The sequence below is a fragment of the Pelodiscus sinensis genome, chromosome 7 (genome assembly GCF_049634645.1).
Source record: "Pelodiscus sinensis isolate JC-2024 chromosome 7, ASM4963464v1, whole genome shotgun sequence".
In the NCBI taxonomy this organism is placed as follows: Eukaryota; Metazoa; Chordata; order Testudines; family Trionychidae; genus Pelodiscus; species Pelodiscus sinensis.
The window spans coordinates 73468978-73485248 of NC_134717.1; the positions used below are offsets into that span (position 1 = coordinate 73468978).

General features: G+C 45.5%; 1 protein-coding gene across 2 annotated transcripts in view; it reads left to right on the forward strand.

Annotated features, from left to right (window-relative positions):
- The window catches only part of LOC102453236 (aldehyde oxidase 3), a 93781-nt gene that overhangs the window by 72984 nt on the left and 4526 nt on the right, over nt 1–16271 (forward strand). For both annotated transcript variants that reach the window (XM_006117936.4, XM_075934288.1), the window contains 6 exons: nt 735–809; nt 2428–2480; nt 3047–3161; nt 4032–4097; nt 7116–7304; nt 8476–8643. In XM_006117936.4, the coding sequence (XP_006117998.2) occupies nt 735–809; nt 2428–2480; nt 3047–3161; nt 4032–4097; nt 7116–7304; nt 8476–8643 (666 nt within the window). The remainder of the gene's footprint in view (nt 1–734; nt 810–2427; nt 2481–3046; nt 3162–4031; nt 4098–7115; nt 7305–8475; nt 8644–16271) is intronic.

Genomic DNA, 16271 nt, shown 5'->3' on the forward strand with positions numbered 1-16271 from the left:
TCTTTGTCTTCTACTTGGCTGCAGCTTCTGTTAAGCATGGGTGTGCAAATGAATTACTTTCATAAGGAGGAGGGAGAGCTCTGTGCTTTGAGCATTGGCCTGCTAAACCCATGATTGTGAGTTTAATCCTTGAGGGGGTCATTTAGGGATCTGGGGTAAATCTGTCAGGGGTGGTACTTGGTCTTGCTATGAGGGCAGGGGACTGGACTCTGATTTCTCAAGCTCCCTTCCAGATCTGTGAGATAGGTATATCTCCTTATATTATAGAACAGACACCTAGATTGCTCTTTGGTAAGTGCTGCTTTTGTGGCTGGTCAGCTAGTAGAACACAGAAGAAAGGGATGTAATTCAGGAGCTGTAATGGAACGATGGTACTCAGAATGACATGGACACAAATCACACTCGTTTTGAACAGCCTTTGGTCAAAGGCAGCATGGAACAGAAATGGGAGAGGTGGACAGGAGAGACTCCTGGCAAGCTACCACTTTCCCTTGGGACATAGGATGAATAAGGGGGACCCAGTACATACAAAGGTTGGGGGGATACTCCAGTGGCTAAGGTACCCACCACCAGAGGTCAAGGGCTTGAGCCTCTCTCCCTCCCTTCCCCCGGGGACAGCCACCACCAGCTTAGTGGCTCTAGGGTTTTGAAATTTCAGAGCAGATGGTGCTGATGTTGCTGTTGAATTCATCTTCTGTTCTCTGTTAATTGTTTCCCATCTCTCTCTTCTCCAGGATGCTTGTCGGATTCTTCGGAAACGCCTGGAACCCATCATTAATAAAAACCCTGAAAAGAAATGGGAGGACTGGGTCAGTGTGCTTTTTACATTACTATAAAACCCACGGGCTAGGTCAGTGGTGGGCAACCTGCAGCAAGAGAGCAGTGTCCCCATGAAGCACTGAAATGTCCCCAAAAGCCCCAAGTCTCCAAATGAAGCTGTGTGCTGGTGTTTCCCCTCCCTCTCCTTCACTGGTGGAATAGGAGTCAAGGACAATTCCTTTTCAATAGGAGCAGCAGGAGGCAGTGTCTATTGGGAGCATGGGAAAGCAAGTGATTTGCATGATGGGGGCGGCGCTGCAGGGAAGTGAAATGGGGCTCAGCTGGGCTGTGGATGGGACACCGGAAACCTGAGCACAGGGCTCATCTGGGCTGTGAGGGAGGGTGGGGAAGTTCCGGGAACCTAGGCAGGGGGCTCAGCTGTGCTATGGGGTGTGGGACACTGGGAATTCAAGTGCAGGATTCATCTGGGCAATAAGGGGGATCTGGGGAGGTGTAGGGAACAGACGGGAGGGCGCAGAGAACCAGTGAGGGGCTCAGCTGGGCTGTAGGAGATGGGGGAGGCTCATGGCACTGGCACGGGGCTGGACTGCAGGCTGGGAGTCGGGTGTCTGGCCAGGGGTAGGGAGCAGGAGCAAGGGAAGGTGCAGTGTGTGGCCATGAGGGAGGGTGCAGGAGCAATGGTGGATACAGGAGCAGGGTGAGGGTAGGGTATCTGGCCAAGAGGGAGGGATGCAGGAGTGGACTGGGGGTAGCGTGTCTGGCCAGGAAGGAGAGTGCAGGAGGAGACTGGGAGTAGGGGTTGGACCTCCCTGGTCTGGCAACCTCGGGGTCTGACTTGTCCTAGATGAAGGATTTTTTCTGGATTAGGGAAGGTCATTTTAGGGCCCCTACTGCCCTCCCAAACTGGGCTTCCTGGCACCTCCTATCTCCCACAGGCCCAGATGAGCCCTGCACCCTGCAGCCCAGCCCCGTGCCAGTGCCATGAGCCTCCCCCAAAAATGAGGAGTAACATTAGTTCGGACTAAGGGCTTTAGTCCAAACTAACGCATCCCGGCGCGCACTTCCTGGTTCGAATCAGCTGTGATTCGAACTAGCGCGCTGGCGAGATCATGTTAATGGAGCGCGGGATATTTAAATCCCCGCTTCATTAACTACTTCGATTGTCTCCATTTGCATCCCTAGTTCTAACTAGGGATGCAGTGTAGACATACCCTAGGAGTCTGGGTTTATATCAATGGGCACAAACACATTCTGATTGATTCGTCTGTAAAGTATGAAGGTGTTTTCTTGCTGTGGTAAAGACCAAGTCAGAGTGGTACGGTCTAGTAGGGTGAGTACAGAACTGAGAATGAACAACTCAAAATTTAATCCTCCCTCAGTCATCACCAGCAAGTCATCGGGCCTGATCTGAACTAGAAATGAACTTATTTAAAATGTGACACCAGCACAACCCCCTAAAGCGGAGGCTGTGAAATTGATCTAAACTATGCTTAATGCAGTAACTTCTGTTCTGTCATCTGGGTTTCTGCTGTCCCATTCTGCTCCCTAGTTCTTCCCATTGTTACTTTTCTTTTTAATGTAAATAAAATTTTTTATTTCTTTACCTAAATTTCTATTCACCTTTAACGCTAAATGTACCTATTGCAGATTACCGAAGCTCATGTACAAAGTGTGAGTCTTTCAGCTACTGGCTACTTCCGGTAAGGAACACTGTTAGTCTTCCTGAAATTACTGGCATCAAGGATCATAGGTGTGGAGCTTGGTGGTGTGCCAAATGAGGATAAGTGTCCCCTCTCGCCTTCTCCATTCCTTTCACCCTCCCCTTTTCCTTCTCTATTGAAGAACAAATCCCGCACATAGCACACAGCCCAAATAAACAGGCTTCATGTTGGATGAAGGCAGCAGCCAGGAAAGGACAAGGCCATGCAAGGCCTCCTCCCCATGCCATGCTCACTGTCCCCTGCTATATATCTCATCCTATGCTAGGTGTTTGGCAGGTGGGACCATCCAATGTAGTCTTCTGCACAGCCTGCCATTCCTAGCCTCTCTGTCTTCCTGTGTGCAGCAGAAACTCAGCAAGGGTGCGACACTAAGAACCTTCTTCGCCAGAGCCTGTGAAAATAGCCGGCTTGGAGCAGGATATAAACTGCTCTTGTCACATGATTGCCATGACAATGTGCTCTACAATTGAGAGGGTGGGGTTGGGGTTGCTGGAGATTAAATAACATTGCTCACTCAGTCTGAATGATGCTCTTATTTCCACTAGAGGCTATGTGGCAAACATGAACTGGGACACAGGGGAAGGCCAACCTTTCCCATATTTTGTTTTTGGAGTTGCTTGTTCTGAAGTGGAAATTGACTGTCTGACAGGAGAGCACAAGGTAAATGGCCTTAGGTACATTGGTTAGATTCCTATATGTCTCCCTCCAGGGCTACATGGATGTACTCACAGCCCTGGGACTGCGACGGCCCTGGTGTGACTTTTGTTTTCACTCAACAACTTTTCCTTTTTTTTTTTGCTCAACAATTTTGAGCCTTGAGTACCGGCACCTTTTTTCTTTAAAAAAAAAAGTACTGGATGTACTTATTGTTTCTCTTGCTTTTTTGCTGAAAACAGAGAAGTGGCATTCATTACATGGTCTCAAGAAAGTGCCAAGATAGTTCTGAGTGGCTCTGTCATTCTCAGTCTCCTTCGTTAACGTTCTTGAAAGAAGATCTGGTGCTAATTAATGAGACTGAGGATGAGAAAGTCCAGTAGAATAGGAGATGACAAAGAACATAACTCAGCACAACCACCTTATTGTGTGACTTTTAAATGAGATCTCGCAGACTGAACCTGTCCACAGGTGGCCACTTATTAGGATTTCTTTCTTTGGGCACAGTGCTCTTTGCCACATGTCTGGACTCACAACCTAACTCTGGCGGTTGCTAACCACCACAATCCAAACACGGGGCTTCTACTAAGAGAATAAGCAACAAGTTCATTATGGGGCTGCTCTTTACCTCAGCGCCAGGTGCAAATGTTGCATTTCAGTTGCCATATGCTCATGTGTGTTCACCAAAGCCACTTTAAACTGATTAGTCGTGTGTTAATCCAGGGCCTTTGAAGCTTGCTTCTGCGCTTCAGAATAAATCTGCAATACTTTGCTGTTAACGTGGAATACTATTTTACAGGGTTCACATTCTTTAAAATCTGCTATTTTTATTGTTTGTAAAGTATGTACCCACAACAGTTTATATTTGTTTAACAGAACATCAGAACAGACATAGTCATGGATGCTTGTTTCAGCATAAATCCAGCTGTAGATATAGGACAGGTATGTACCAGTACTTCCATATGAATGCTTGGCTAGAGATATTAAAGTGATAGCTGTTTCTTGCACTGAAATACTTTCCCTTAAGGGAACCAATCCAGGCTATGTCTAGACTGCATCCCTCTGTCGACAGAACGATGCAATTCAAGCACATTGAAATTGTTAATGAAGCCGGGATTTAAATAGCCCATGCCTCATTAGCATAAACGTGGCCGACAAGTTTTTCTAAACATGAGTTTTTCCGGGAAAAAAAACGGCAGTCTAGATGCAGATCTGTCGAAAATAAAGCTTTTTTCGACATCCTGTATTCCTCAAAACATGAGGTTTACAGGATCCATCAATGCTTTATTTTTGACAGATCCACATCTAGACTGCTGTTTTTTTCTGAAAAAATTCCATTTTGAAAAAAAAGCAGTGGTCATGTTTATGCTAATGAGGCATGGGATATTTAAATCCTGGCTTCATTGGCAATTTTGACATGCTCGATTTGTATCCCTCTGTTGACAGAGAGGTGTAGTCTAGATACACCCTCAGTGGCCACTGGAGTCCACGGGAGACTATTCATTGACACTACTAGCTGTTGGATTGGGCTCATTTAGGCAATATTTGCTTTTTTGTTGCACATGTTAATGATAACAAATTAAGTGGCCTGCTACTGCAACATGAACATTTTCTGAAGCGTGGTGAGTGTTGGTCCTGCAGACGTCACTGGGAATTGAGGCATTGCAGAAAGGACTCGACATACCACAGAACTAGGTCACAAATCCCTCTTCTCGTCTCCTCTTTATCTTTACCTCACTCTCCATAGATAGCAAAAATAATTACTGAGGGTCAAATCCTGGTTCTGTTTAAGTCATATGTAATACATTGCCTTCAATAGGACCAAGATTTGGCTGTAAGTTTTCTGGTAGTGGCAATACAATCAGAAAAATTGTTTTCTTTTACTAGGATGGGAGAATGGAGTTTTTGTCTGGTTTTTTTTACATCCTTCCTACGCCAATATTGGCACACAGCAGGGAAACCAGTCTGTCATTTGCGGCCACAGGTTGGGCCTTCCTGGTCCAGTACCCTCAGGATCTGACCAATCCTGAATGAGGGAGTTTGCTAGACCAGGGGAAGTCAATTCCAGCCCCTTAGCCCAGCTCCACTCCTGGCCTATCTGATGGCCCTCAGCCACTTCTCCTGCTGCTGGTCAGACCAGGCTCCTGGCCCCAGCAGGGCTGCCAGTCCTGCTACTGCCTGGCCAGGCTTCTTGGGAGTTACAGGGAGTTACAAGACGCTCCCTCAAGGTATAGAATGCCAGAGGCGGTACGCAAAAGATTTATTTACAGAGCAGAAAGGTACAGGTAGGGAGAAGGGCAAGCAACTAGGAAGATGATGTAAAGCAAATATGAGACTTGCCTTAACTTATGCCCTCCCCTTATAGACTCTTCCTCCTGTACCTGCGTTCCCTTCTCTTTAGCCAAAAAATGATGCCCGTCATACTTACCCAACCTTGCTAAATATGTGCAAGTTACACTAATTTACTATTTATTCCAATTTTATGTCCAACTTGCACTACTCTTTATGCCACCACTGAATTAGGCCCAGACATTACTATAGGCGTTACACTTTCTACCACAAATATGAATTAGGCCTGTTTTCAGATTAAATTCAATCTTTTGTTACGTGATGAGGTGTGACAGCTGCAGGACAAATGTAAAGAAGCCATTGTAACCAGATGGTTGAAAAAATAGTTGTAACACCCAGAACAACAGGCACTGGGAAAAGTGAAATAGATGCTGACTCAGGTGGCCCAGGAGTTGTCAAAAGCAGGGGCTTAGGCTTTGTTTTGTGCACCTGATTTGGGCTGTGTGTATGACAAAGAGAGAGAGTGCTTGCAAGTGAAGCACCCAACACGAGAAAGTTAAACAGACAGTAACAAAAGTAAATGTAGCGCTGAGAAAAAATTGTTTACGAACAGAATATGGACCAAAAAAGCAGGCTTGGAATAGTCTGCTGTTCATTGCCTACTGTATTCAGTTAAACAGGACTGGCTGCATCTAGACTGGCAAGTTTTTCCGCAAAAAACTTGCCAGCTGTCTACACTGGCCGCTTGAATTTGTGCAAGAGCACTGACGATCTAATGTAAGATTGTCAGTGTTCTTGCACAAATACTATGCTGCTCCCGTTCGGGAAAAAGCCCTCTTGTGCAAATGTATTTGCGCAAGAGGGCCAGTGTAGACAGCTAAAAACTGTTTTGCACAAAAAAGCCCCGATGGCGAAAATGGCGATTGGGGCTTTCATGCGCAAAACCACGTCTAGATTGGTACGGATGCTTTGCCGCAAAAAGTGCTTTTGCGCAAAAGCATCCATGCCAATCTAGACTCTCTTTTCCGCAAATGCTTTTAACGGAAAAACTTTTCCGTTAAAAGCATTTGCAGAAAATCATGCCAGTCTAGACGCAGCCGACTATGTACATTCTTTGTGAACAAACAAAACTGTGTCATAGAAATACCTGATTGCCAATTTCTTCTCCTCCTATGTGGAACAACTTAAAAGACCCCTAATTTTTGGCTATCCTCTCAGATTAAAAGTGAGTGTGCAACAACTTTTCTAGGAAGAAATGCCAGTTGCCATGCTCAATTCCTTTTTCAATGTGTGTTAACTTAGACTGAATACATTATTTATATTACAATTCTTGGGCAAAATCCTGGTCCTGTGAGTAGAGCCATGGAAATCAGTAGGTCAGATTCTCTTCTTCATTCCACCGATATAAATCTTCAATAATTCAACTGATATCAGTGACTTTATTCTGAATTTACACTGGGGTAAAGGAGAGTAGATTTTGACCCAGTAGGAATATTTGTATGAATACAACTTAGCCTTATATGGTTCTGCTTAGTTTAGCATTGGTCTTTGGCCCATTTGCCATGGAAGGAAAGGAACCAGTTAATGTTGCAAATCTAAAAGTTTTGTTGCATTCACATTTTTACATTTTAAAATGAATGAAAACAGAAATTGTGTACATTTTTCCCTCAGATTGAAGGTGCCTTTATTCAGGGAGTTGGACTGTATACAATGGAAGAAATTAAGTTCTCCCCTGAAGGAAAGCAGTACACTCTGGGTCCAGATACGTATAAAATCCCTGCTGTCTGTGACATACCCGAACAGCTCAGGGTTTACTTGCTGCCAAACTCCCGAAACCCAATTGCTATCTACTCCTCCAAGGTAAACAAGCTAGCTGTGCTGTAGAATGTCAGAGCAAGTTCTGCGTGTTATTTGGTTACAGCTACCAAAGTGCATATATGATGTACTGTATTTAAAAGGTGCTTTCCAGCTATTGCGATATTACAGGTTTCAGAGATGTCCTCTATTCTTAAAATGGGAAACACCACAGGCACTGGTAATACCTCTAGAAGCAGAAGGACCTTTATAAATTCACCTGCTGTGAAAATGGGGGCTATTTTTATACAATATTTTGATTTTTTTTTGTCTTCCTCTTATGTGCTTAGTATTTAGAAAGGCCTTATCAAAGTCTGAGATTCGAGTGTGCCAGATACTGCATGTATGCACCCATTACATTCTTAGAGTGGCGTTTAAATGGTAATAGTGGGTAGGTTTTCAGCTGCTGTAAAAGCTGCCACCTGCACATGTGGAGGAGGAGGAGGAGGCTGCGCAGCAGCTGAGGCCCCGTGGGATAGGGGCTGTCCTGCGGGCTGAGGGGGAGGGGAGGCAACCGCAGCAGGAACTGTCTACAGGCTCTGCAGGGGCGGGGAGCAGAATTTTTTCTGTTCTCTCTGCGGCACACCTCTGACTGCCTTGCGGCACACTGCTGTGCCATGGAACACAGTTTAAGAAACGCTGGTTCAGAGCAAACAGACATTTTCTCATGGAAAGGATGCTAGATACAGAAACTATTGCAGTTCTTTGGTGAAATCCAATGTACACTTTACCTATTCAGGAACTAGAATGAAATCCGTTTGTAAGGAATTTGGGTAGAAAGTGTATTTGTACTGAAAGTTCAGAATTGTTTTATTGCTTTGCAGTGTGGCAGATGCAGTCCTGTTCAGAGTGAACTTTTGCTTATAGTGGAGATGTGCTGTGAATTAAAAAAAAAGTATTATTAGCCAAATCCTTGTCTTCAATTCTTCCATGGTCTGAACCACTCAGAGCCCTGAGGAGATTTACTGTGTCCAGCTGTGTTTTTATAAAACTTAAGTGTCTGGGATAGCTCCTCAGCAGGTATAAATTAGCCTACGTCTATTGATGTTAATTGACCAGATGCAAGTCAATGTAGTTTCAATGGAACTACTTCAGAGTTTGTCAGTTAAGGATCTGGCCCCTTGTTGTCTATCAGCTTCTCAAGTAAACTTGTGTGTCTGTCCTTGTTCTCTGTCAGGGGATGGGTGAGGCAGGGCTGTTCCTGGGATGTTCTGTGTTCTTTGCTATCTGGGATGCAGTGGCTGCTGTGCGGAAGGAAAGAGGATTAACTGGGACCTTCACCTTGAACAGCCCCCTGACTGTCGATCAGATTCGTATGGCCTGTGCTGATAACTTTACGGAGATGGTAATGGATTTTTTTTTATTAATTCTTTGGAAACATTACTGTGTTAGCTTCCTCCTCTTCCTTGCTTTATGTCTTTATTTTAAATTATTCTGTGTTTACACAAACTGATCAATAAGCTACATTTTTTTACATAGTGTATTACACTCACTGGAGCCTGCATTTTATTTGGTTGACTATACTTTTTTGCCATTGCAGCTTTATTGACAGCTAACAATGAGCAATCATAAAACAGAGGGTTGGCTGAATCAGGCTCTGAACTGATTAATCTGTTTGATTTCTTCACTGATAATTTCTTTAATTTATACAGAGGCTTCCCTTCAGAAGAACCCAAAAGTACTTTACAGATTATGGGCAGTCTTTAGCTCTTATGTCAATTAATTTACTTCTGTAGCATTACACTAGTAATGAATTTGTTCCCATACAAGTGTCTATATTTACAGTGATCTAAAATGGCTTCCAAAAATATCTAGATGGCATTTAAGGTGTGGGCTTCAATCTGTAACTCCCTAGGACCTGGTTCTCTCAGACCATCTCATTCTCTGTGTGATACTGTGGCAGTTATTATCACTGATGGTTCTCACATCCTGAGTTGTGAGAGACTAGAAACAGCCTCTTTTTGGTGAGAGTCTTGAGCTATAGAATTCACTCCCCACTTTGATTCACCAGAGCAGAGATTCATGGCCTTCGCATCATTGTATGTCTCCCTTTGTTCTCCCAAGCTGTCTGTGTGGTGTGGAAGGGAATTGAAGGTTGAATAGTTGATAAGGAGCTTTGTCAGGGGTTCTGTGACATTTAAGAGAATTTATTTTTTAACATGAATCTGAATTGTTGCTTCAATTATATAATCTCTATGCTTCCAAAGCATAGGATGGACACATTTTTCAATCAATAAATATAGCAGAAGTGGGCAATCATTTTTGGCAGGGGGCCACTTCAAGATTTTGGAAAGTGGTCAAGGGCGGCACTTTTCTATGGAGGAGTGCGGTGTCTAGGATGGAGGTTGGGCACAGAAGGGTGCACGGGATAAGGGACTGGGGTGCAGGAAATGGTGTGAGGTCTGAGAGGGAGTTTAAGCAAAGGAGGGGGTTGTGACCTGGGTCAGGGGATAGGGGGATAGGGTCAGGGTGGGTGAAGGAGAGGATTCTGGTCTGGGAGAGGGGTACTAGGAGGGGGTGTAAAGTCTGGGAGGGAGCTGTGATCTGGGAGAAGGGGAAAGGGGGTGAAGACTACAGAGGGTGTGGGTGGTGACTTGGGGCAGGTGATCGGGGTTCGGGATCTAGGAGGATGTTTGGGTGCAGGAGAGGATTCTGGCCTGTGGGAGGCGTGGGGGGGGGGGTACAGCATCTGGGAGGGAGTTATGACCTGGGGCAGGGGGTTGCAGAGGGTTTGGATGGTGACCTGGGGAGGGAGTTGGGGTGAAGGAGGGGCTGGGGTGCCAGAGGCAGGCACTGGCTGGGAGGCACCTACCTAAGCCAGCAGCACCCCAAGGCAGGCTGGGCTCCCTGCCTGCTGCAGCCCCAAATCACTTACAACTGCAGCTGCAAGCCCCACCTAGCTCTCAGCGGGGGGGGGGGGGGGGGAGACTTGCGCTGCTCCCATCCTCTAGGCCAATCTCTCAGATCTTATTGGCTGGTTGTTTCCAACCAATAAGCTGAGAGATTGCTGGGGTCAGTTCCTATTGACCGGTTGTTTCTGGCCAATCAGAGCTGAGGATTGGGCTGGGGGTGGGGAGATCGCACAAAGACTCCCCCTCCCTGCAAAGCAGAGATGCGCAGACTGAGCTTTAAGCTACGTGCCTGAGGGTCCCGGCAGAGGGGTCCCGGGCCAGATCCACTGGCTTGCGGGGCTGGATCCGGCCCCCGGGCCGTATTTTTGCCCAGCCCTGAAATATCGGATCTGATCTTGTTTCCACCTCAGCGGGAGCTGGGTCAAGAGAAACAGAGAGTGAGCTCCCAAGGGACCGAAGTCCAGCATGACTGTCAGGCAGCGTGACTTGGTGCAGAGGACAAGGAGGGATGGGAATGGCTAATACAGAGCAGATCACCAGGATGTAATAAACAGCTCCTGCATACTGAGGGTGTGTCTAGACTACAGGGTTTCGTCAACAGAAGTTTTGTCAACAGATAGTGTCAACAAAGCTCCTGCCAACAAAGAGCGTCTATACTACAGCCAGTTCTGTCGACAAAGCAAGCTGCTTTGTCGACATAACAGTGTGGACACAAAGGACAGTGTAGATGCAATAATGCCTTCTATCGACAGAACTCTGTCGACAAAAGGCGTTATTCCTCGTAGAATGAGGTTTACATACGTCGACATAACTCAAAGGCAGTGTGGATGCAGGTATAGTTTTGTCGACAAAAGTCCACTTTTGTCGACGAAACCCTGTAGTCTAGACACACCCTGAGTGTGGGATACAGAACAAAAGATCATGACATGTCACCAGTGAATCCATGCAGCGAGAGTGGAGTCACAGTGGACCAGATTCATCCCTGGCATAACTTCACTGACTTCCTCCATTTCTTTGGGTGCATCTACTCTGCAGGGCTTAACTTGAAATAAGCTACACAAACTGAGCTATGTCAATTGTGTATCTTATTTTGAAACTGGGAGCGTCTACACAGCACTTATTTTGAAATAGCGCACTCTGCCTCCAACTTCCCTTACACCTCGTACCACGAGAGTTACAGGAGTCAGAGTAAGAAGTCCTCCAGCTTGACATTATTTTGACATTATTTCGAAATAACTTCCTGCTGGGTAGACACGGACTAAGTTATTTCGGAATAGCATTAGTTATTTTGAAATAGTGTTGCAGTGTAGACATTCCCTAAGGAATGAATATAGCTCTTGATACAGTGGATTAAGTCAAAAGTGAACTCATGTCACCAGTATCCAGAGGGATTCATATAAATACAGCCTGACATTGGCAAACCAAGTCAGGGAAGAGAATACTGATGATGATCACAATGGTCTCTTCTGCCCTTGAAATAAGGGATTCAGTCTGTGTGGTTTTCGGGCCAGTCACTGATTTATTTTACCCACTATGGTAGCTGCTGCTGAGGAGGAGACGTATCTTTAATTTTCTACTTTTTGTAATTTGTTGCATTTTATAAAAGTTGTTTTTTACTTTTGCTTCCAACATTTCATAAGTGAGTCGCTAGACTGAGATGTTCAAAGGTATTTAGGCACCAAAAGTTGCAGATGAGCACCTAGAGGGATTTTGAAAATATTACACAGGTTAGGTGCTTGGCTCTCATTGATCTCCTTTGGCCCTATGATTTCAATGGGACTCAGACCTGCTTAGGTGCTTTTGAAAATCTTACTAAGGACCTTTCTGAATCTTTAGGTGTCTAGATGCATAGGGCCAGTTTTTCCAAAGATGTCAGTGAGTTGCAATAGCACCCCACTGGAAACAATAGAGGGATGAGAACAGTTCCCCACCGCCGGTATATACCAGGCCCGGCACAAACAGAACAAGCAGCAGAGAATATGATGAGAGCTACACACCTACACTACATCTACGCTGCGCATTGCTGCACAAGAAGATATGCAAATGAGGCATGGCGATGAATATTGCCATGCCTCATTTGCATACCTAATGAGCCACCATTTTTGCGGAAGGGGTTTTTGCGCAAGAAGGAGCTGACTACACTGCTCCTTCTTGAGCAAAACCCCCCTCTTGCGCAGGAGCTGTTCTGCCGCTCATTTTCAGGAAGAATGCACAACAATACGCAGTGTAGACGTAGCCCTAGAGTTTGCCCTTGTATGAAATCCCAGGGTAGGGCTAATGTGACTCAGAATATTCTGCTTCCCCTCTGAGAGTTCCCTTTGGGTGAAGGTGGATTGGTCCTCACCTTGGGGGCCTGGCCCTCAAACCTGGTGTATGTTCAGAGATCTGCTCAAATCTCAGGGCATCCACAGAGCGCTGGAGAATTCAGCTTGAATCTGTCCCCTCCTGTCACTCTGGGTGACCTGCATGCTGTTCCTCTATTTCGGCCTGGCCCTTACCTCCTTAGAGCTTGGTAGCACAAAGCAGGAATCCATGGGTGTGATATACCAGGTACAGTCCAAACTAATATGTAGCTGTGTCACTGCGGGGGATGTCCTTTCCAATGCCTTGCTGCTCACAACCAGCCTCCAACATGTAAGTCGCTTCCAGCTACACCCATGTGCTGCAACTAGCCAGCCACACCTTAGCTCTTACCTGCCTTGAAGTTTACCACAGGTGACCCCAAAACACTTCCAGTCTCAGATTTTCCCTCAGAAGCATATGTCCTATACTCTCCAGCCCTCTCCTGGACAATGCAAACACACTGAATCTCTTATTCCTTGAAGGAAATAATATGCACCTAAATTCTTGCCACAGATAGTTACACGGACACTTCAGCTTGAACACCCTGATTAGCTCAAGCAATAAAACATATTTATTAACTACAAAAAGAGTGTTTAAGTGAGTGCAAATAACAAGGCATAAAAGTTAGGAAGGGTTACAAGGAAATAAAGATAACACTTACTAAAGCCTAACTTAACTATTAGTAGAGTCAAGCAAAGTTTCTTATCACTTTCTTTCATCAGACTAGGGGCACGTCTAGACTACCCTCAGCTTCCAAAAAGCTGAGAAGAAGAATTTGCATATCTTCTTCTGATCCCTTTTTTGGAAGATTAAAAAAAAAGCAGTCTAGATGAGGGTTTTCATGCAAAAACCTCACTTTTTTTGAAAGAACCCTTATGCCTCAAAAAATGAGGTTTACAGGGTTCTTTCAAACCCCCGTCTAGACTGCTTTTTTTTTCCGCAAAAACCTCTTCCAAAGAAGATATGTAAATTCGGTGCAAATTTGCATATCTTCTTCTGATCCCTTTTTCGGAAACCGAGGGTAGCGTGCCTTACTAACCAAACTCTCAGATTAGGACCTACCTCTCCACTCCCCAGAGTCCAATTCCTGCTTCCTTTGTCTCATCGGGTGTAACGGATGTGATAGGCAAGAAGAGAGGGGGTGCCTTGCAGTGCTTGTCCCTCCTTTTCATAGTTTTAGCCCCCCTCTTGAAAAATATTTCCAATTGAAATTAGGGATATGAACGACTAGTTGACTATCCAATAAGCAAATGCAAATGCTTATTGGATATGTGACACACGAGTCGACTAGTCGCTTTCCACCCCCTTACTGCCTCTATCAGAAAGAGGCAGGAAGTAGGTGGAGGAGATAAGGGGATGCTTCAAAGCAGCAGTTCCGGGTGGAGCCTGAGGCCAGACTCTGAGCTCCACACGGCGCTGCTGCTTTAAAGCACCGTATGCAGCTGGCCCCGGACTGCACATGGTGTTTCAAAGCAGCAGCACTATGTGGATCCCGGGTTCAGCTGGGGACTCTCCACTGACCCTAGGCTCCATGAGGTGCTGCCACTTTGAAACTCCGCATGGAGCCTGATACTGGGCTCCCCACAGTGTTTCAAAGCAGCAGCACCACATGGTGCTTGGGGTCAGCTGGGGACTTAGTTTTGAAATTATGCAGGGAGCACGGGGCCAGCAGGGGGGCTGCTTATGTCCTCCATTGGCCCTGTGCTCCCACAGCACTTTTGCCTTTGAAGTGTAACAGCCCTGGGGCTGTTGCTACACTTCAAAGGTGAAGGCACCTTTATCAACTAATCAAATAGTTGATGGAAATTGTGTGGACTATTTGATTAGCCCATTAATCTAAATTTAACATCCCTAATTGAGATCCAGGAACCAAAGAGTCTATATGGAAAGATATTCCTAACTGCGTTTTTCACCTGTTTGAACTTCCTTTGTCTCCTCTTCATTCTTGATGACTTTGCTAACTGCTTAAGTGCAAATTAAGGCTAGCCCTTTATTCAGAACAGACCTGCCCTCTATCTGTTCCACTCTCAAACCCACAGAGCCCCAAATACACAGGGTTTACACAGAGGGCTTCTCTAGGATTGGAGGGAGAGGTACAAGATGCTATGTTTTGCCCCACCTGACAGATTTGGGCCATTTTTGCTGATTTTCTGCTGCATTAATCCTCCTTTTGTGCTCTTAAATTTGGAGGGATGACCTGGCCCTGACACATCTGGCCTTGTTTCATGCATTGTCACTTGCCAAGCATCTATGTCAATTTATAGGCTGCAGTAAATGAAATGGAGTAAAGCGTGGAAGCCAAACCATATAAATGGCAAAGGCTTAGCTACTATTATAGCCAAAGACAGTAACTAAACAATAAACCAAACTAAACTAATCGCCCTTTTTTGTGATGGGAAAATAGGTTGTGTTTTGTTGCTAAGGTGCCAGCAAATCAGGCTGTAACAAGCACCTGGTTATGTAGATTCCACTTAAATCAGTCCCTTGTGGAGTACGTGTTTGTGCCATTGCTTGCCAATATCAGCCGAGGAGTCTCTCTCTGGCTTCTTAAGTAAACACACTGCAGCATGTTCTGACTGGAGCTGGTTTTGGTGCTGGGAAATATAGTAGAGAAAACTATCCAGGCAATTCCCTAACAGGCAGATCAAAACAGACGCAGATGGAATCTGCTCATAAGCTCTGCCCTGCCCAGTTTTGGGGTTGGAAAAGGAGAAATTATGAGTGCATTGGTGAGCCATAGAGTGAGGGCCACTGTGAAACATGTAACACATTGCTGGCTCTACAGCTGAGCACAGGGTCTTGCAGAAACTCCACTTGGCCATTCTGTGGTTAGTAACAGACCATTTTGCTTCCAACTCTCCATGAACTTGGGAAAAGACACCAATTTCGATACTGTGCTTCCCAGTGGAAAAGAGGGGAATAGGGACCTACACGCGAGAGCATGTGGCATGATGAAACAAGCAGCCCTGCCCTTTTCAATCAGGTGAGCTACAGTAGGAATGGAGATACAACCCAAAGCCCTCTGTGCCACTGACACTCTCACTGAAGCTGGCCAAATATGTCAATATAAGGAGGCTTTTGTGGGCAGGTTGCACATAATGCATCCAGTGGCCCAAACTGCTTGATCCAGAGCAGCATCTGAAAACAGCCGTCATGGAAGGGTATCCTTGCAAGCCCGTTGTCTGCTTACTAGTTAGGGGAACTAATTCCCTGCATGACAACATTAGATGTAGGCCATACTTATAGGAGGGGGATTCTATCCTAGATAGCAGCGACATTATGGGGGACATTGTGGATCGCCAGCTCCCAGTGCGACCCGCTGATGCCAGGGGCTAATGCAATCCTTGAACAGATAAATTGAGGAATGTCAAGTAGGAGCAGAGAAGTTATTTTACCTCTGCATTTGGCACTGGTTTGGCTAGAATACTGTTTCTGGTTCTGGCGCCCATAATTCAAGAAAGATGGTGATCAATTGGAGAGGCTCAGAAAAGTGTCACAAGAATGATTAAAGGGTTAGAAAATATGCCTTGTAGGGGTAGACTCAAGTTGCTCAATCCATTTAGTTTGATAAAGAGAAAGTTAAGGGGTGACTTGTTTACAGATTGTCAACACCTTCTTGGAGAACAAATATTTGACACTGGGCTGTTTAGTCTAACAGAGAAAAGTATAACACAATCCAATGGCTGGTAGCAGGACAAGGTCAGGCTAGAGGGATTAGAAGAGGAGAAAGGCAGCTCTAAACATCAGAAACCCCTGTCCTAATTAGCCAGAGCCTACT